Genomic DNA, 20977 nt, shown 5'->3' with positions numbered 1-20977 from the left:
AGATCAGTTTGCCTCCTCGAGGTAAAATTAAATTGTTTTTGTGAATATGTTTATTTAAACATTTTTAAAGTTTATTTATTTTTTATTTATTTTGGGAAAGAGCAAGAGGGGGAGGGGCAGAGATAGAGGAAAGAGAGAGAGCCCAAGCAGGCTCCACACTGTCAGTGCAAAGCCCAACGTGGGGCTCGAACCCACAAACCATTAGAACATGACGTGAGCTGAAGTTGGGCACTTAACCAGCTGAGCCACCCAGATGCCTCCATTTAAATTTCTTAAAACATCCATTTAAAGAAAAAACCTTAAGTAAATAATAGTGCAGGGGTAACACAGATATGGCAAAAGCAGTGATTAATATGGCTACAGCTGATATCCAAAGATTCTTAAATTTGAATGTGTACCCTAATTTCCTGGGGGGGACTGTTGAAAAGGATTAATGGGCCCCATTCCCAGAGTTTCTCATTCAGTAGGTCCAGGGTGAGGCCCAAGAATCTGCATTTCCACCAAGTTCCCACGTGATGCTGATGCTGTTGGCCCGGGGACCCCACTTTGAGAACCACGGCTGTAGAATCATAATCTAGTGGTCTATTGCCCAAGCCAAGTCTAGGAAGAAGTAACTGGGAAGACTAACTTTCTAGCTGGTTTCCAGAGCCCCATTCAACCCCTAGACCGTTTCTCTTTCCTTCTCGGCAACACAAGCTCCTTCTGGGGTCTGGGCTAAGTGCTCCCCACAAAAGCACCTGCCTGCTGTTTTCACAGGGAGCCTAAATCCCAGAGGAGAGAGTCCTGAGATACAGATTGCCAGGAACCCGAAGGCGTCCCTGATACCCGAAGCCTGGAGTTTAAAGGAGGAAAGGCAGAAGTGACTGGGGACACTCAGCTGGGGGCTCAGAGGGAGCTGTTCACCAGCTGAGCAAACGGGGGTACGTCCTTTACCTCTAATACATTTCTGTTTGCTCACACATAATACAGCCACACAAAGGGGCCTTTCTTAAGGTTGTTTGCAAGAATAAATGTGAAGATGAACACCCCATCACGTGGCTTGACACATGGAAATGCCCAACACTGCTGCCTGGTGCTTTTAGGGGAAGTTATCCACATAAGGCCCTCTAGCAATTCAAGGAACCACGGTTCATGTGTTGGCACGAGCTCAGAACCATTTATTCTTCAATTTTAAAGTTCACTTTATTAAAAGGGACTTACAATGGAGGCTCTGGCGGCCTCCTTTCCTCCAGGCAGACGCTTTCTCCATATTAAACAGCCGATTTCCCGCCACCTGAGCCTGTAAATACGTGTAGCACGTGTGTGGAGCCCAGAACCTTCCTTCACTGTCTGTGAAATCCTTGAACTAAGCGAGCAGCGGGCAGGAGTTTCCCCTTACCACTCAGCGGCTACCCTTTCCCCTTTTGGTAATTTACGCTAGGGCACCTACCTTGAGGGAGGACGGGGTGGAAATCTAAATGTTAGAATCAACGCGACCCCTTCACCAAGCTGCTTGGTCTGTTTTTCAGGTTTTCCGTGGAAAATTAAAAATAATGCATGCTTTACAGACACTTAAGACAAGAAATGCAAGGACACACATAAACAGGTCTCCAGCTTTTTGCTAGAAGTCTGTCTAGACTGTTGCACCTGTCTCCAAGAATAAAGGCAAACACACATCCGTTCACACCACTGCGGTCCAGGCTGCTGGGCAGGATGCCGCGTGATCACTCGTCACCCGTCACCACACCAATGTTACAGTCAGCTTCAAAAAAACACACAGGTACGTCATTTCTAACTCTGAGCTCGGAACATTCAGGAACGAAGTCTGTGCCTCACCTCCTCCACATGTCACAGTGCAGGGGAAGAAGTCGGTTTGTCTCCACTGATGACTGATCGGCTGATAGAAGAAGAATTGGGCCACACTGTCCTTGGCCACCGTGTACCTGGTCTGGACACAGAGAACCATGGTGACGCATCTACATGCAACGGTCTAACACTTCCCACGGCTTTCCAAAGGAGATCAATGTACTTCACTGAAGTATGCAATCTCAGATCTTCAGATCTTTCACAACCAACTCCGGCACATGAAGTTTCCAAAAATTCTAACATGTGATAACACTTCATTCGGGGTTGCCACAGAGGGGGGATCAGAAGACCTTCAACCAGGCTCCCCAGAGTCATTTTTCCAGACAACTCCATGCCTGGAAGGGAGTTCTCAAACGTGTAGGTGGCCTTTTTTTGTTTGTTCGCGTAACTTCTGTTTTTTTTTTCTACCTGATACATCTGAGTTTAATTTCCATGAGAGCAGGGGCTGAGACAGTCTGGGTTTGTTTGCACCATGCCACATGCCTGGAGTTCTTACAGTTGCAATAATTCTTACACTTTCATCTTTACACAAATCCCTCCGAAAAGGTCTTCTGGAAAGTACAACTGGAGAAACGCAAATGGACACAAATATGTGGTGTTCATACTCGAGCGTCCCAGCATCTAACTAAAGGGAAGGGGTACCACCGTGCGTGAGCCAGCGGACGGAAGAGGGAAGATACTGCTGAGGGATGACACTCAATGAGCACGTTCTCCTCCTGCTTTTTTCTCTTCTGCCCTCCTGACTGAACAAATGAGTGAACCAGGGGAAACTCCCAGAATGCAAGGAGAGGAGAAAAAGAAATAGAGTTCACGCAGGATCCGTCCAGAAATGCCAAAGCCCATAGGGACTTCAAGCGGGGGACCCAAGAGAGCACACAATGAAAAGCCAATATTGGATGATATGATTGCGGAGAATTTCCTAGACCTTGAGAAAGACAGGTGTACTCAGTTTAAAAATGTTCTGGGCAGACATTTTGAAAAAGTACAACAACTGGGATAAAGAAAAATCTTAAAAGTTGTCAGAAAGGAAAAAAAAAAAATGATTAGCTATGAAACAGTGAGAATCACACTGGCGTCCGATTTCTCATAGGCAACACTGGATGCAAGAAAGCAAAATCACACCTTCAAAGTGCCGAGCAACGATAACTTTTTGTCTAGAATTTTGTAACTAAACTATCAATCAACAGTCAAAGATCAATGGTCAATCTATGAGCAAGCGATGATCAAATTATCTATCAGAACCAGGGAAACAGAGATATCTTCAGACACAGAACGACTGAAACGGTACCACTTGAGACCCTCACTGGAAAAAAAAAAAGGAAAAAACTATGAAAAGGTATTGAACAAGAGCAAATATAAAAGCAGGAGGGAGTAGATGCAAGAAGCAGTGATGATGAAATCAGTCAGTAAAGCTGATTCATAAACATAAGTAAGAGTTGACTAAAAGATAATATTTGGATGTATTTGATCATAAAACGGGGAGGAGAGGTGGGGGGGAGGAGAGGTGGGGGGAGGAGAGGTGGGGGGAGGGAGGGCAGGATGCACAGCGTCACAGAGGCATGAAACACTTCGAAAGTGTTGTGCTCTGGCTGTGGAAGAATGGCTGGTCTCTGATGAATCCTGCCAGAGAGAGTGAGAGCTTCGCCTAAAATGTATTTCTGATGTATCTGAAGGCATCAGAGAACGACCACGCCAGTGAGCATTTGCAGGGACAAGACCCCAGACACAAAGGAAGCCCAGAGAGGCGAGCGTGACATTGGCACCACCTCTGGCACCACATTTCTGCTCCCGGCATTTTCCATCATGCAAGTGGTGACTGAGTGGCTGAGAAGCTGAGCAGAGCTGTCATCAGACTCATGAGTCTGAGAACAAACACTGGAGCTCTAGGCCCACCAAGCCGAGGGGGGTACCAGTAAATGCTCCACGTGCCCAAATGGGAGCCCCAGAAAGCTCTATCCTAGCAAGAAGCATGAACTGGAAGTAGGCCACTTTTCAAAGGGAATGAACGCCAGGTCCCAATTATTTCAATCGCTTGTTGGCTGAAGGTACCTGGCTGCTAACCTGTCTTCCAGAAGCAGAAATTAATCCAGTCTCAGATCGTATCTATAATCTTTCACCTACTATATACAGAAAAACTTAAAAATAACCAGGCACACACAAAAAATAAGATTTAACAACCAACAGAAAAGGTGGAATACGCTATAAATGGAATTACAGAATATCCAAATAGTGGCATCACCAGATAGAAACCTAAACACCTAGTTATACGGCTACCCACCCCTGAAATTCTAGCTTTGGCTTCAGGTCGTGTTTCACAATACCCCATACGGTGCCAGGGTCTTAAAACCTCAGCGTTAGCACATGGCTCCCTCCTTGGGCTCTTGTATTTTAGAAAGTCTGGACTAAGACAGGATGGTGAAAATGCTTAAGAAGTTAAGTGACAAGACAGAGAATTTCACTAGAAACAGAGAGGCCACAAAAATAAAATGGCAATTCTAAGAGAACGAGGCACAGTAACTTAAATCAGTATCGCAAATGGACAGACTTGACAATGGATTAGACTGGGGCTCGGCAAATATTTTCGTAAAGAATCAGAAGGCAGACATAGTTTTCAGGCCATATAGTCCCCATTACAGTGATTTGACTTGGCTGGCACAGGGAAAAGGCAGCCACAGACAACCTGTAAACAAATGGCTGTGGCTGTGTTCCAGTAAAACTCCACTCTGCTTGCTGGCCAGGATCTGCTGACCCCTGGATTGCATACAATTAAAGAGAGAATCAGTAAACAGACACGGAAGAAGGAAGCGGAAAGTAGACATGACAGGTGAAGGTGTAAGTATAGTCCCAGAGAAAGTGAACACAGAGAATGGCACAGAAACTATATCTGCAGAGGTAATCAATGGGAATCTTCCAAAACCGATGGTAGATATCAAGCCATGGCTGTGAAGCTCTACAAACCTCAAGCAGAAGAAAGTCACTAATTACATCACAGTCAGACTGACGGAAACCAGGGGCACCCAGGAGGCTTAGTCAGTTGAGCGTCCGACTCTTGATTTCAGCTCAGGTCATGATCTCATGGTTCACAGGATCGAGCCCCACATTAGGGTCTGTGCTGACAGCATGGAATCTGCTTAGGATTCTCTCTCTCCCTTTCTCTCTGCCCCTCCCCAGCTTGTGTGTGTGCTTGCTAAATAAATAAATACATACATAAATACGTAAACAATCTTAAAAAATTGATGAAAACCAAAGAGCAAACACTGAAAAGCAGACAGGGAGAAAGACACATTACCTTCTAAGGCACAAAAATAAGACTGACAGCTGGCTTCTTAAGAGTAAGTGGAAGCCAGAAGACAATGCACTAATAGAAAATAGTTTCGTGATGGTAAGGTGGTCAAGTCACTAGAAGAGGTAACGACTCTACATGTGAACGGACCTAACAACCTAGCCTCAAAGATAAATAATTTGAAATTAACAAGAATAGAAAAAAAATTAGATAAAGGTAACAGTCACAGTGGTAGTTTTACCATATCTCTTGTGGTAACTAACAGAATGAGCAGACAAAAAAACCAGTAAGGTTACAATTTTTAATAAAACCATTAATAAACATGACCACATTGACGTATGGACACTGTGCCCAACAACAGGAGACCACACATCATATCTTCTAATATTAGCTATGTTCTGAGCCACAAATTAAGTTTTAAGAGATTTCAAAAAAAGTTGACATAATATAGAATATGTTCTTTGACTATAGTAGAATGAAGCGGTAAAGTAATAATGAGTAGGGTGCCTCGGTGGCTCAGTCCAACTCTTGATTTCGGCTCAGGTCATAATCTCAGGGTCATGAGATTGAGCCCTACGTCAGGCTTTTCACTGAGCATGGAGCCTTCTTAAGATTCTCTCTCTGTCTTTCTCTCTCTCCCTTTGCCCTCTCCCTTGTCCATGCTCATGCTCTCTAAAATAAAATAAAATAAGAATGAGATTACTGCAAAATTTCTACATACTTAGAGAGTATACTTCTAAATATTCTTTAAGTCAAGGAATATATCACTATGAAAGCTACAATACAATTTGAATGATGATGGAAAAGATTTCATATCAACATTTGCATAATAAAATATAAGGAATGATTGGAGAGAAATTCATAGCCTTAAATACATGTGTTATGGGGAAAAAAAGGATGAAAATCAATGACCTGACATCCAACTAGAAAAGATAAAAAGGTAACAGCTTATTAAATCCAGAGATAGAAGAAGGATGGAGATAACAAAGATGAGACTGGATATTAATCATATGGAAAGGAAACTACACTAAAATGTAAATAACGTAAATGAAAAGGTGTTTCTGTGAAAAGTCTAATTAAAGTGATAGCCCTCCAAAGTGACTGATCAAGTTAAAAAGAAAGTAGGGACAAATAATCGGTCTCAGGAATGAGAATGACTCACTACAGATCCTGGAGACAATGAAGAAACAGTAAGAAGATAATATGAAAAGATCTCTGCCAATAACCTTTAAAAAGTTAGTTGAACTTTGGAGATATTGTGGGTTCTCTTCCAGACCAGCAGAGCAAATATCACAGCAAAGCGAGTCAAATGAAGTTTTTGGTTTCCCAGTTATGTTTACACTACACTGTAGTCTATTAAGTGTGCTGTAGCATTAGATCTAAGAAAACAATGTGTGTACCTTAGTTTAAAAATACTTTGTTGCTAAAAAATGCTAACAACCATCTGAGCTTTCAGCGGCTTGTAATCGCTGATCATAAATCACCATCACAAATATAGTAATAATAAAAAAGTTTGAAATACTGTGAGAAGTACCAAAATGTGACACAGAAACACAAAATGAGCAAATGTTGTAAAAATTGCACCTCTACACTTGTTCAACTCAGGAATGTCATAAATCTTTGCCGCAATTTGTAAAAAAAAAAAAAAAAGAAGAAGAAAAAAGAAAATCTATAAAGTGCAATAAAATATGGTGCACCCATAGACAAAGTCCTTGAAATAAAACTGACACAAAAGGAAACTAAAAGTATGAATAGTTGTGTATATTTTAAAGACACTGAATGCATACTTCTAAAAATTTACTGCTTAGTATCTCCAAATATTTAAAGAAGAAATGACACCAATTTTAAACAAACCGTTGCAAAGAATGAAAACTGAGGAAATATTTCTAAACTTGTTTTGTAAAGCCAGTATAAATTAATACCCAAGACCTGACACGAATACAGTATTAGAAAGAAAACCTCTTCCAGAACAAAACCCACCAAAAAAATCATAAATACAATAATTTAAAATTATACCCAGTGATACATAAAAGGACAATCCTTTTTATTAATAATAAAACAATAAATATAAGTAAATGCTACTAATAAATTATACTAATGATAATAATCACGTGAAGTTTATTACAGGAAGGTAAGATGGGTTTAACATTTAAACATCAACAGTTCACTATCTTAAAGGAAAAAATATACAATCACTTCAAAAGATGTAGAAAATGCATTTGAAAAAATTCCACACTTGTATGTGACAATGGAAGCAAATTAGAAAAAGATTTCTTTCATCAGATAAACTATCAAAACCTCATGGCAAACATCAAACATGATGAAGAATTACAGAGCCCTTTGCCTCTGAATGAGAAGCATGACAAAATAGTTGCTGTCGCTAAATCTACTCAATATCATACCAAATGTCCTAAGTGGTACAATATAGTAAGAAAAATAAATAAAATATACATGGGTTGGAAAAGAAGAAACAAAATTATCATCATTACAGGTATCAGAATTGCGTATACCTAATCCAAAAGAATCTATAAACTATTAGAATTAATAAGTGTTAATATAGCAAGAATACAGTGCCAATATACAAAAATCAGTTAATTTCCATAACTTTAGTACAAATAAATAGAAAAATTTAAAAATTCATTTATAATAACACCAAAATAGCAAACAACTGGGAATAACTTAGAATATATGACTTACACACTGAAAATTATGAATGTTATTGACAGAAAAAATTTTAAATTAAATAAATGGATGGGGATACCATATTTATGGATTGGAAAAATTGGGATGGGAAAGTTTTCTGTTTTCTCCAAATTGACACATAGATTCAATGCGATTCTAATTGAAATCCAAAAGAATCTTATAAAATTTGACAGGCGTACTTAAAAATTGTTATGGAAGTGCAAGGAGTCAAGAAGATCAAAGATCATCTTTAAGAACAAAGTGGGAGGGGCACCTGGGTGACTCAGTCGGTTAAGCGTCCGACTTCAGCTCAGGTCATGATCTCACAGCTCGTGAGCTCGAGCCCCACGTCAGGCTCTGTGCTAACAGCTCAGAGCCTGGAGCCTGCTTTGGTTTCTCTGTCTCCCTCTCTCTCTTCCTTTCCCCTGCTCACGCTCTGTCTCTCTCTCTCAAAAAAGTGAATGAACATTAAAAAAAAAAAAAAAATTAAAAGAACAAAGTGGGAGAACACACACTAGCAAATATCAAGACTTGTTTCAAAGCTACAGTAATTAAGTCACAATGGTACTCACAGACACATCAACGAAACACAACAGACTCCAGAAACAGACCCACACACACATATAGTTTTGAATTTAAGACAAATGGAGAAAGGACCATCTTTTCACCTAATGGTTCTGGGTCAGTGGATAGATGTGCTAAAAGATAATGACTGTAGTTCACAACATGCGCAAAAATCAATTTTAGGTGGATTACAGCTCTTAATATGACAAGTAAAACAATAAGGCTTCCACAGAAAAACACAGAAGAATAGTTTCATAGCCCTTGATCCTGAACGAGGCAAAGATTTCCTAACCAAAATACAAACGGTCCAATCATGAAGCTAAAAATCTATAGCTTTGCACTACAACAAAATTAAGAGCTTCTGAATGGGAAAACTGAATGCCCTAAATACATGTAATAGAGAAAAAAGAAGTTGGAAAGATAAAATGAATTAAGAATTGAGCTCCAGAAGCTAAAAATACAATACCAAAATAAATTAGTGTAAAGATAAAAGAAAGAAAAATAAAAGTTTACATAAATTGAATATTTTTAACACTCTGAGTTAATCAGGAAAACTAAAATCTGGTTCTTGGCTGTCTCAGAGACAAACCTTTGGATGATCTGAATGAAATGAAAATTAGATAAGGAACCAGTGAACAAGTTTAGGAATGAAAGAGACATGGTTACAGGTACAATGGAGATGTTTTTTAATGATAAGGGAACGCAGCATGATTCCCTTTGAAGAGTTGGAAGACTTGGACGAACTGGATAATTTCTCTAGCAAAATATAAATTTCAAACTTGGCTCAAAAACAGAACCCTAAATAAATCAATATGCCTAAGAGGGACTAAAATAGTTTTCTGAGTCCCAACCATTATCACCAAAAGAAAAAGAAAAAAAAGAGGAAGAGAAAGACAGAAAAGGCATTAAGCCCAGATGTTCTCCATAAAGAGATGACGCCCTTACTGGAGCAGATGCATTTAATTGTTGACCAATATCCACTTCCCCTTCCCAGCCGCCAAAGGCTCACGCCTGTTCCCGTGTTCATCCCTCCCCCATGTGTCTTAGCGCCTGGCTGCCCCATGTGACCATGGCGGTCACAGCTGCCTTAGCAGGTGTGGGACCCACGCGAATGCGCCTCCCACTCGCACAACTGCGGACTGTAACGGCTCGGCAGTGCCTGTGGCAGGTCAAGGTCCCCGTGGGCTGCTCCCACCCCACGGTCCGAAGCAGGCCGTTTCCTGGGAGACACTGCACCGTGTGATAGAGGACTCTGGCTCAGGGCCTCCCCCGCAGCCTTGCTGAATCCCCCAGGACCACCCTTCAGTTTAAGGTGCTCCCACCCGACTTTCTCTCCTTCCGTCTCTCCTCTGCTGCTGAAGTCAGATGTTCACTACCGCCGGACAGCTCTCCCGGCCTCTCCTGGTGCCATCTTGCCTCTTCCTCGTGGGTATCCCGCCCATAAACGTCTTGCACATCTAGTCCTGTCTTGGCATCTCCTCCCCCTCCCCCTCCCCCTCCTCCTTCGAGCAAGTTTAGATTTACTGAAAAACTGAGCAGAAAGTACAGCGCTTCTAATAAACCCAACACACACCGGTTTCCTTATTATTAACATCTTGCATTGGTGTGGTCCATTTGTTACTATTGAGGAATCAATATTGGTACATTTTTTTTAAATTTTTATTTATTTTTTTTACTCATTTGTTTTGAAGCCATTTCTTTTCTTTTTTTAATTTAAATTTTAGTTAGTGGGGCACTCGGGTGGCTCAGTCCGTGAAGTATCTGACTTTGGCTCAGGTCATGACCTCACAGTTCCTGAGTTTGAGCCCAGCTGACAGCTCGGAGCCTGGAGCCTGCTTCAGCTTCTGTGTCTCCCTCTCTCTCTCTGTTCCTCCTCTGCTCAATCTCTCTCGCTCTCAAAAATAAATAGACATCGGGGCGCCTGGGTGGCTCAGTCGGTTAGGCGGCCGACTTCAGCTCAGGTCGTGATCTCGCGGTCCGTGAGTTTGAGCCCCGCGTCGGGCTCTGTGCTGACAGCTCGGGGCCTGGAGCCTGTTTCCGATTCTGTGTCTCCTTCTCTCTGACCCTCCCCCATTCATGCTCTGTCTCTCTCCGTCTCAGAAATAAATAAATGTTAAAAAAATTTTTTAAATAAAAAAATAATAAATAAACATTAAGATAAATTTTTAATAAAAAATTTTAGTTATTTAACATACAGTGCAATATTGGTTTCAAGAGGGCATCCGCTTCTTGATGAACCCAGAAGGACTAACGCCCAGGGAAAGGCTGAGAGCGAGCACATGACCCAAGTCTTGTCAACGAGACGGGTAACAGGTCTGTTGCAGAGCTCTTGAGAAAAGTTTTCCCTGCTGAGTAGGTTCACAAGAAATAAAAAACCCTCCTGAGCGTCTGGACAAGGCCTTCTCTGCACGTTAGCTTTCCAGTCTGAATGCAGGGCAATTACAAGCCGGTTCATTTGTTTAAAAGTTGACACCTAACATTGCGTCTCTTTAGGCCACGCCCTGTCATGTCAGGCGGGGAAGTGGCCCGTCTCTCGGCTGTCCTGTCCTTCAGACCGACCGCCTCCACGGTGCTTTTCCACTTGGGACGCCCGAGTCGGGAAAGGAGGGACAGCTTGGATCCGTGTGTGAAGGTCCTCATCCTGTCGCCGGGTCCTCTGGCCATTGGGAGGACCGCAGGGAGCTGCAGACCCAGTGGCCTCGGCTGTGTTGTTTCCTGGCCACGGAATAGTGGACTCCTCTGGTGACCTGCCTGGTCCACGCCCTTCTTGTGCGGCAGGTTGTCAGTGGTGTGGCTGCCACTCCCGCCCAGTCCCTGGCCTGGCCTCGAGCCCCTTACCTAGGACACCATACGCTTTACTGCCTGAGCCAGGACGATTCTGAGAGTGAAAGGAAGGGCCACTGAGAATTAAGCCAGAGCCACAGGCACAAACTGGGTCTTTCCTGAACAAAGTAAGAGGCACAGAAGCTCTACCTTTACCCCTCGGCCGCAGGGTCATTTTGCCCCCACTGTGTCAGCCCCTCCAAGGTTGCCCAGTCAAGGGTACAGGGAATGTCCCAGGTCCCTTCCATGCCACGTGGGGCCGAGGGAGCGTCCAGGGAGCTCAACTCACACTCATGCCAATTCTGTTCCAACGTGACTCCCCCCTCCCCCCAGGTTGTTGCTGACAGAAGTAAATACCCTACGGGGCCTTCTCCTCTGGGGCTTCTAGATGAACAGTGGAGCATAAGCTCCTTTTCTGCCTTTGCTTTGAAACCCAGTTAAGATGCTTCCCTGCTCTGGACAGTGACCGCCGTCATGACATGTCTCCTGGCCTCACCTCCTCAAGCCTGTCTCTTTGCACATCCCTGCCAGACTCTCTCACGAAAGTATACACTCTCCCAAACACGGAGTGCTGAGGACACTAAGCCCAGGGCTCAGCCTTATGGGGGAACGGGCATCCTCCCTACCCTGAAGAAGAAACACTAGGATTTAGTCTCCCGAGCTTGGTCCTTGACACGTTATGGGAGCTGAATCAGTTTATAAAAAGCCTTATTTCTCTCCATAAGCCTGACTCTCAAGACAGAAGTCTGAACTGAAGGAGGAAGAGGAGGGGGAGGAAACGAAGAAGGAGGGGGAAGACAAGAGCAGGAAGGAGATCCCACCTTAATAACAGAAAGTTGAACATCAATGCTCGTTCTCTGCATTCCTGCTAACAAACCCCAGTCACCAACCGCCACTTTCGAACCCCCAGGGCCGACTGCTCTGCTGACGAGGCACACGGTCAAGTACACAGAACAGCAATGAAGAAGTGCCTATTAACATGTGCAGAAGTATATTACTTGCGTTTCATTAAGAAAATGATTTTCTAACAATGGTAAGAAAAATAAACTCAGATTCAACCACCTTACTTGGCCACTTCAAATTAATTTCCAAAATTTACAGACTAGCTATTTATACAAAACTCTGCTTGCTTTCTCTTTCTTTCTTTCTTTCTTTCTTTCTTTCTTTCTTTCTTTCTTTCTTTCTTAAATAAATGTGTGTATCCAGTTTACGCATATAATTTAGCTGTGAATTCTGGTAACTACTAGAACAGTATTTGAACTGCTTTCACCGAGAAATTTCTCTCAACACATCACATGATGGCAAACATCAGGTGAGATTTCAAGTCTCTGCCTCCGTGGTTAATGGCAAATGCTCAGGTCGAGAGGGAATTCTGATCGATGGACATGATGAAAATAGGTAAATTTTCTTTGCTGTTGGGCACTAGTATGGGCTGAATTGGGTTCCCCCACAAAAAGATACGTGTAAGTTTTAACCCATGGTACCTCAGAATACCATCTTATTTAGAAATAAGTAGGGTCTTTGCAGATCTAGTAAAGTGAATGCGAGGTCATTAGGGTGGGTCCAATCCAAAATGGCTGGTGTCCTCAGAGAAAGGGGAAATGTGGGTGCAGAGGCAGACATGCCCAGACAGAGAAGGCCAAGGGAGAATGCTCGAGGACACAAGCAGCTGGGGAGAGGCATGAGACAGACTCTCCCTCAGCCCTCAGAAGGAATCAGTCCTGCCCACACCCTGATCTTGGACGTGTAGCCTTCAGAACTGGGAGTCAACGACTATCTGTTGTCCTTCAAGCCACCCAGTTTACAAAGGTGCTTTCACAAGAGCCTCGGGAACCTAGCGCAGGCGCCGCCCCTCACAACTGTGTCTTGCTCTGTTCTGAAATACCCGTGAATGTGCAAATTCAGTCACTGTCTGCACCACATTGCAGACACCTGCTCTTTGCAATAAAGGAGGACAGACAGTTTCAAAGCTTTGCGTCCTTGGATCACGCAGAGGTGCTTTCATAACTGCCCATAAAGAAAGGAGAGACGGTGTAAAGAGAGAACATAACACGTATCTAGAGCTGAGGTTGGGGGAAACTGACGGCAGAGGCTTGCCTGGCTGAAAATGAGTGGGAAGAGATATCAGAAAACCTTTTCCCGCAGACACACAAAATATCTGAGTGGGAGAAAGATGACAGGTATCTGGAATAAAGAGGAAGGTTGCAGACCACAAGGAAGAAGAGCTTTTTTTTCCCCCTCCCTTAAGATGGATATGTTGCAAAAGAGAGGGAAGCCACCAGCACAAAGTGGTGAACCATGGAAAGAGAGGTCTTTACCAAAACCATTTCGTTTTGGTCTCATGGGCATACTCCTGAAATTGATATTCACAAACATCTACTCACAGATGCAACTGTTCAGAAAGTTCTCCCGGAACAGATAGTGCCTACAGTACCCTCCAATCAACACAGCCTAGACATGAAGTACCTGATCAGGACTCTCTACTGCTACCTGGTGGCAGCATACACATATTTGAAAAGCTAAGTACGAACACTTGAGGGGCGCTAACACAAAATACTGTGACCCAGTAGCGCTGTGATGAAGGTCATCCATGAGAAAAAGGTCATTCGGGAAAACAAAAATACATAAATCCACTGGGAAGGAAAAAAAAAGAAAAAAAGTGTCATTTTCAAGAATGGTCCAATCATGAAAATATAGCTTCTGAAAAAGGAGAAAGACATTTTTTTTTTTTTTTGTCTCACTGGTGCAGTGGATTGCTAGGCTTTACAATCCGAACAAGAGCCACAGAACAATCTGACATCCCACCGAGGACTTCAGAGGTTACTCGTGATGTCAGAATATAATGGTTTCTAACAGTCTGTTTATTATAAGTCCAAGAAGTAAGGTCTAATCTGTGCCCGTATGAAAGAGTGTGCCTCAGTATCCCCGGGCGCACCCATGACTGTGCTCTGTTGGCACTGAGCGGGCAGAGCCGGTCTCCTCTCTACAGCCTGGGTTGAAGTCAGATGTTCCATTTTTAGACCAGCTGCTCTCGGTTGATGGGAACGGGAAGAGATACAGCAAAACACATCGCCGCCCATCGCTGGCGACCTCATGCGCACTTTCAACTTCCCCAACTGCAGCCACACCCGATGGTATGATGAGCCGCGAAGATGTGAGCGGAACCAGAGCTCCCCCCCTTAGCGACAACACAGGCTGGGTAAAAGGACGGTGTTCCCAGGAAAAAAAAAAAGAAGAAGAAGAAGAAAGAAAAAAGGGGGAAAAAAAGAATAGAAAAAGTAACCGGTGGAAAAGTATATTTCCTAGAAACCCACATTATTTGGACAAGCTTATAAGTCAGGGAAAAAACAACACCAGAGTCATACTGCTTCCTCACGGTGTCTGATTTTGCCAAATTCTCTCCCACCGAGCGCACACCACATTTATGAAAGAAAATGGCCACAGGCACGAAAATCAGGCTGCAGTTATGTGTGACTCAGACAGTTGTATGCGACACCTTCTTTGATGGATACATATACATATATATATATATATACATATATATATGTATATTTAAAAGCCTTTCCGTCAAGAGAGATCAAAAGCTTTCCAGGAGTTGAAGTTAAAGCCCAGAATTGTTTATTAAATCTGAGAAAACCAGAACCCAGAGAGGAACACAGAAAATAGTACTAATTCAGACTGGGGCAACATGTCACTGAAATATATTCTATTAGGGGGTGAACACAGAATTTGGGCCAGAAGGTGTAAAAGAACTTTTAATTATGCAAGTGATATATGACTGTGTTCTTCTCGTTAAGAATTGTTTTAGGGGCGCCTGGGTGGCTCAGTCGGTGGAGCATCCGACTTCGGCTCAGGTCATGATCTCACGGTCTGTGGGTTCGAGCGCCGCATCAGGCTCTGTGCTGACAGCTTAGGGCCTGGAGCCTGCTTCGGATTCTGTGTCTCCCTCTCTCTCTGCCCCTCCCCTGCTCATGTTCTCTCTCTCTCTCTGTCTCAAAAATAAAAATAAAAACATTTTAAAAAGTTGTATTAAAAAGAACTGTTTTAAGTATCAGAATACTGTAAATAAAGCTAAGATCACTCCCCCCAAAGCACCTATCCCTTCTAAAATAACCATCGTTTCGGGTGCAGGGCTGGTTCAACATTCGCAAATCAACCAATGTGATACATCACATTAATAAAAGAAAAGATAAGAACCATATGATCCTGTCAATCGATGCAGAAAAGGCCTTTGACAAAATTCAGCAAACTTTCTTAATAAAAACCCTCGAGAAAGTCGGGATAGAAGGAACATACTTAAACATCATAAAAGCCATTTATGAAAAGCCCACAGCTAACATCATCCTCAATGGGGAAAAACTGAGAGCCTTTTCCCTGAGACCAGGAACACGACAGGGATGTCCACTCTCACCGCTGTTGTTTAACATAGTGTTAGAAGTTCTAGCATCAGCAGACAACAGAAGGAAATCAAAGGCATCAAAATTGGCAAAGATGAAGTTAAGCTTCCACTTTTTGCAGATGACATGATATTATACATGGAAAATCCAACAGACTCCACCAGAAGTCTGCTAGAACTGATACATGAATTTAGCAAAGTTGCAGGATACAAAATCAATGTACAGAAATCAGTTGCATTCTTATACACTAATAATGAAGCAACAGAAAGACAAATAAAGAAACTTATCCCATTCACAATTGCACCAAGAAGCATAAAATACCTGGGAATAAATCTAACCAAAGATGTAAAAGATCTGTATGCTGAAAACTATAGAAAGCTTATGAAGGAAATTGAAGAAGATATAAAGAAATGGAAAAACATTCCGTGCTCGTGGGTTGGAAGAATAAATATTGTCAAAATGTCAATACTACCCAAAACAAGCTACACATTCAATGCAATCCCAATCAAAATTGCACCAGCATTCTTCTCGAAGCTAGAACAAGCCATCCTAAAATTCATATGGAACCACAAAAGGCCCCGAATAGCCAAAGTAATTTTGAAGAAGAAGACCAAAGCAGGAGGCATCACAATCCCAGACTTTAGCCTCTACTACAAAGCTGTAATCATCAAGACAGCATGGTATTGGCACAAAAACAGACACAGAGACCAATGGAATAGAATAGAAACCCCAGAAATAGACCCACAAACGTATGGCCAACTCATCTTTGACAAAGCAGGAAAGAATATCCAATGGAAAAAAGACAGTCTCTTTAACAAATGGTGCTGGGAGAACTGGACAGCAACATGCAGAAGGTTGAAACTAGACCACTTTCTCACACCATTCACAAAAATAAACTCAAAATGGATAAAGGACCTGAATGTGAGACAGGAAACCATCAAAACCCTAGAGGAGAAAACAGGAAAAGACCTCCCTGACCTTAGCTGTAGCAATTTCTTACTTGACACATCCCCAGAGGCAAGGGAATTAAAAGCAAAAATGAACTACTGGGACCTTATAAAGATAAAAAGCTTCTGCACAGCAAAGGAAACAACCAACAAAACTAAAAGACAACCAACGGAACGGGAAAAGATATTTGCAAATGACATATCGGACAAAGGGCTAGTATCCAAAATCTATAAAGAGCTCACCAAACTCCACACCCGAAAAACAAGGAATCCAGTGAAGAAATGGGCAGAAAACATGAATAGACACTTCTCTAAAGAAGACATCCGGATGGCCAACAGGCACATGAAAAGATGCTCAACGTCGCTCCTTATCAGGGAAATACAAATCAAAACCACACTCAGATATCACCTCACGCCAGTCAGAGTGGCCAAAATGAACAAATCAGGAGACTATAGAGGCTGGAGAGGATGTGGAGAAATGGGAACCCTCTTGCACTGTTGGTGGGAATGCAAATTGGTGCAGCCACTCTGGAAAACAGTGTGGAGGTTCCTCAAAAAATTAAAAATAGCCCTACCCTATGACCCAGCAATAGCACTGCTAGGAATTTACCCAAGGGATACAGGAGTGCTGATGCATAGGGGCACTTGTACCCCAATGTTTATAGCAGCACTCTCAACAATAGCCAAATTATGGAAAGAGCCTAAATGTCCATCAACTGATGAATGGATAAAGAAATTGTGGTTTATATACACAATGGAGTACTACGTGGCAATGAGAAAGAATGAAATATGGCCCTTTGTAGCAACATGGATGGAACTGGAAAGTGTGATGCTAAGTGAAATAAGCTATACGGAGAAAGACAGATACCATATGGTTTCACTCTTATGTGGATCCTGAGAAACTTAACAGAAACCCATGGAGGAGGGGAAGGAAAAAAAAAAGAGGTAAGGGGCGCCTGGGTGGCTCAGTCGGTTGAGCGTCCAACTTCGGCTCAGGTCATGATCTCACGGTCTGTGGGTTCGAGCCCCGCGTCGGGCTCTGTGCTGACAGCTCAGAGCCTGGAGCCTGCTTCCGATCCTGTGTCTCCCTCTCTCTCTGCCCCTCCCCCACTCTCCCTTTGTCTCACTCTGTCTCTCAAAAATAAATAAATGTAAAAAAAATTAAAAAAAAAACTGAGACAAACTGAGGGTTGATTGGGGGTGGGAGGGAGGGGAGGGTGGGTGATGGGTATTGAGGAGGGCACCTTTTGGGATGAGCACTGGGTGTTGTATGGAAACCAATTTGACAATAAACTTCATATATTGAAAAAAAATAAATAAAATAACCATCATTTCTCAGGAAACCAATTTGACAATAAATTTCATATTTAAAAAAAGAAATAAATGACAAAAACAGTAATATAAAAAATAAAATAGCCATCGTTTATGTTTTCAGTTTTTTTATGTTTTCAGTATCCTCTCAAATCTTTTTTTTTAATGTTTATTTATTTTGAGAGGGGGGCGGAAAGGCAGAGAGAGAGGGACAGAGAGAACCCAAGCTGACTCTGCATTGTCAGCACACAGCCTGACGTGGGGCTTGATCTCATGAACCATGAGATCATGACCTGAGTCAAAATCAAGAGTTTGACGCTTAACCAACTGAGCCACCCAGGTGCCCCACATCCTCTCAAATCTTAAAAAAAAAAATGTACACACACCAACATGTAGAAATATATGGTTTATGTGTATGTTGTTTTTTTATGCATGGTGACAATAAAAAGTATATTTTCCATGCTGATGCTGCAACCAAACAATATCTTGAAAGGGTGACCTTTGTGCTATTCCTTCCGTTCCATCATTTTACAAGGACCTCCCATGCAGAGATCTCCAAGATGACCTGAGAAGAACACACGTTGTCTAAGAAGGAATGAAAACAGGATTAAAAAAAGAAAAGGTGCCTATGTGTGTGCATGTGTGCATGCATGTGTGTGTGGATGTGTGTGCAGATGTGAGTGCATGTGGGTGCATGTGGGTGTGAATGCATGTGTGTGGATGTGTGCGTGCATGTGTGTGCAGATGTGTGCGTGTGTGCGTGTGTGTGACTGTGTGTGTGCGTGTGTGCGCGTGCATGCAAGGGTGTACTTTAACTACTTGAGAATCAAATGGGAAAACCCTCAGGGGCGAAAGCAGCACAGAACTTTGGGATAACAATGCGCCCGAGAGAAAGAATAGAAGGAAAGGAAGATGGCAATTATACTTCCCAAAAGCCTTTTAAAAATGCGATTGTCCAAAACTAACACGGGCTTAATGCTTTAAGGGTCTGACACAAAAGTCACTTAGACATCTGTGAACAGCAAGGAGTGTCTGTGAAAGGCAACCTACATGTCTGTGAACCGACGCTCATGCCTTCAAAGTCATGAACCCAACAGGGAGCAGTGGGGACCACGGCGCGGACGGAGTGTGCCCTGATGGGAAAGCCCCTGGTAACCTGCTGCAGCCAGTTCTTGCTAGGACCAAATGTGAACTAGGAGTTCCATCTTCCCATTTTAAAGAGAAGCATAAAAATAGCTGATAGTTTTATGTTAAATTCCTCGATTTTTAAATGTCGACCATGTACAACTCAGACTCAAAGAAACAACACTGTGCAGCTCAACGCCTGGCTGGCCACACTGCAGGCTGAATCTGGAGCACAGGACACCGGTGTGCAACCAGGAACATTCTGTGACAGATAATTATGTGGTACACGGACAGGTCTTTCGAAGGCATTGAGTACACGGGTAAAGCCCTTCCGGGCCGTTACTTGCTTTTCTCCATTTTTGTTTGGAATGAGTTTCTGAAAAGGGTTGGGACAAAACCACCCACGGAAATGCCCTTTCTTTTCTTCATGTCTTGGGTATTTTCAATTTCATCAGAAGAATTTTCACACTGTGTTACCTTGGAAATATATTGGCCACTCTATTTCATATCCTCTGACTGAGGAAAGATGCACCCTGATTCGCCCAGAGAGGGGACAGAGGCTCAGGGTTAGAAACAAGAAGAGTTCTTAGAAGGACCCCTATGACGTGCCCAATGAGCGCATGTGATGAGATACAACTGAGGAAACAAACCAGGAAGGAAAGGGATGAGCCCCCATTTTCTCTGCAAGGAGACAGCACGCACAACACATTAGGACATGCAGCATTGAACCGTTGACCATTTTCACGAAACTCCGCCTAGAGGTTTGAAACTGAACACAACCAGAGTCTATAAATGCAAAAACAATCCCTCCCCTAAAAAAAGTGAGGTTTGTTCTTAACTGGTGGGGTTGAGGAGCAGAAACTAGAGGGAGATGAACAATTTTTAGGAAGCCGCTGCCAAGATGGAAAGATGCATGATACACGCTCAGTGTAGAAACAATCACTGATGACTTCCTGGTAAACAAACGCAGCGTTTCAAAAATTCAAGATGTGAGGAGCTTCAGATGCAGGACATTTGCGAAAAGGCGCATCGTACCTTGAAAATGAAATCAGCCATCAAAGGTCCTGGGATCTTAAAGGTCTGCCTCTCCGAGCCCCTCTGAAATTCAACCGTGGTGTTCTCTACAACAAAAACTCCAGGGCTGTTAAAGCTGTGTTCTCTTTTGCTTCCTTGAAGTGTTTTTGATTCGATAACTAAAATTTAAAAACAGAAGTGAAATGAGAGAACTATCTTGAAAGCATTCGTTCTATTTCAAAAATTATTTCACTACACGTATACCAGCATCGGAAGTAGCAGGATTCTCGCACCGAGAGTCGTGACAGCGAGGCCTTTCTTTCCAGGAATTAACTTTATTTGTGCCAGCACCGCTCAGTTGAGTTCATACCTGAAAAACTGAGCCCCGAACAGCACGAGGCAGAGGTTCTTATACATTTTCTCTTTCTTTGTCTCCCATAGATGATAACACACAAACATGCAGTCTGAATAAGCGGTCTCATGTTACAAGGTCGTGAGGGATGTTGTCACATACACGTATAGCCAGGTTGCCTTGAGTTTTTGTTTTTTCCTTAGGGAGGGGACCCTACCACAATGATATCAACCCAATATCAACATAGCCACTTAGCTTACATGGACTCAGATTGGTGGGATACATATGCAAGCTTTTTAGTCGTCCACAAAGGTGTGAGGTCCAATTGGGTCTACGCAACAATTTGGAGCCATTCCCGCAATAAGGGGAAAGAGAAAACATCTCTTTCTTCCTACTTTTTCATGATGTCGCTATTATTCAAAGTAAAGATATGTTACTCATTTGATCATCCGTTGAGAAGATCTTTTTTTTTTTTTTTTTAACGTTTATTTATTTTTTTTGGGACAGAGAGAGACAGAGCATGAACGGGGGAGGGGCAGAGAGAGAGGGAGACACAGAATCGGAAACAGGCTCCAGGCTCCGAGCCACCAGCCCAGAGCCCGACGCGGGGCTCGAACTCACGGACCGCGAGATC

General features: G+C 42.9%; 1 protein-coding gene across 3 annotated transcripts in view; it reads right to left on the bottom strand.

The window, feature by feature from the left end:
• Positions 1 to 20977, bottom strand: part of ADAMTSL3 (ADAMTS like 3) — a 353901-nt gene that overhangs the window by 141696 nt on the left and 191228 nt on the right. For all 3 annotated transcript variants that reach the window (XM_086711720.1, XM_086711719.1, XM_086711721.1), the window contains 2 exons: positions 20013 to 20170; positions 1816 to 1927 (listed from right to left, as the gene is read on the bottom strand). In XM_086711720.1, the coding sequence (XP_086567846.1) occupies positions 1816 to 1927; positions 20013 to 20170 (270 nt within the window). The remainder of the gene's footprint in view (positions 1 to 1815; positions 1928 to 20012; positions 20171 to 20977) is intronic.

The sequence above is a fragment of the Puma concolor genome, chromosome B3 (assembly GCF_028749965.1).
Source record: "Puma concolor isolate L17-30 chromosome B3, mPumCon1.1.hap2, whole genome shotgun sequence".
Classification (NCBI taxonomy): Eukaryota; Metazoa; Chordata; class Mammalia; order Carnivora; family Felidae; genus Puma; species Puma concolor.
Note: the sequence above shows the minus strand (reverse complement) of the source record. Positions and strands in the feature narration are given on the sequence as shown.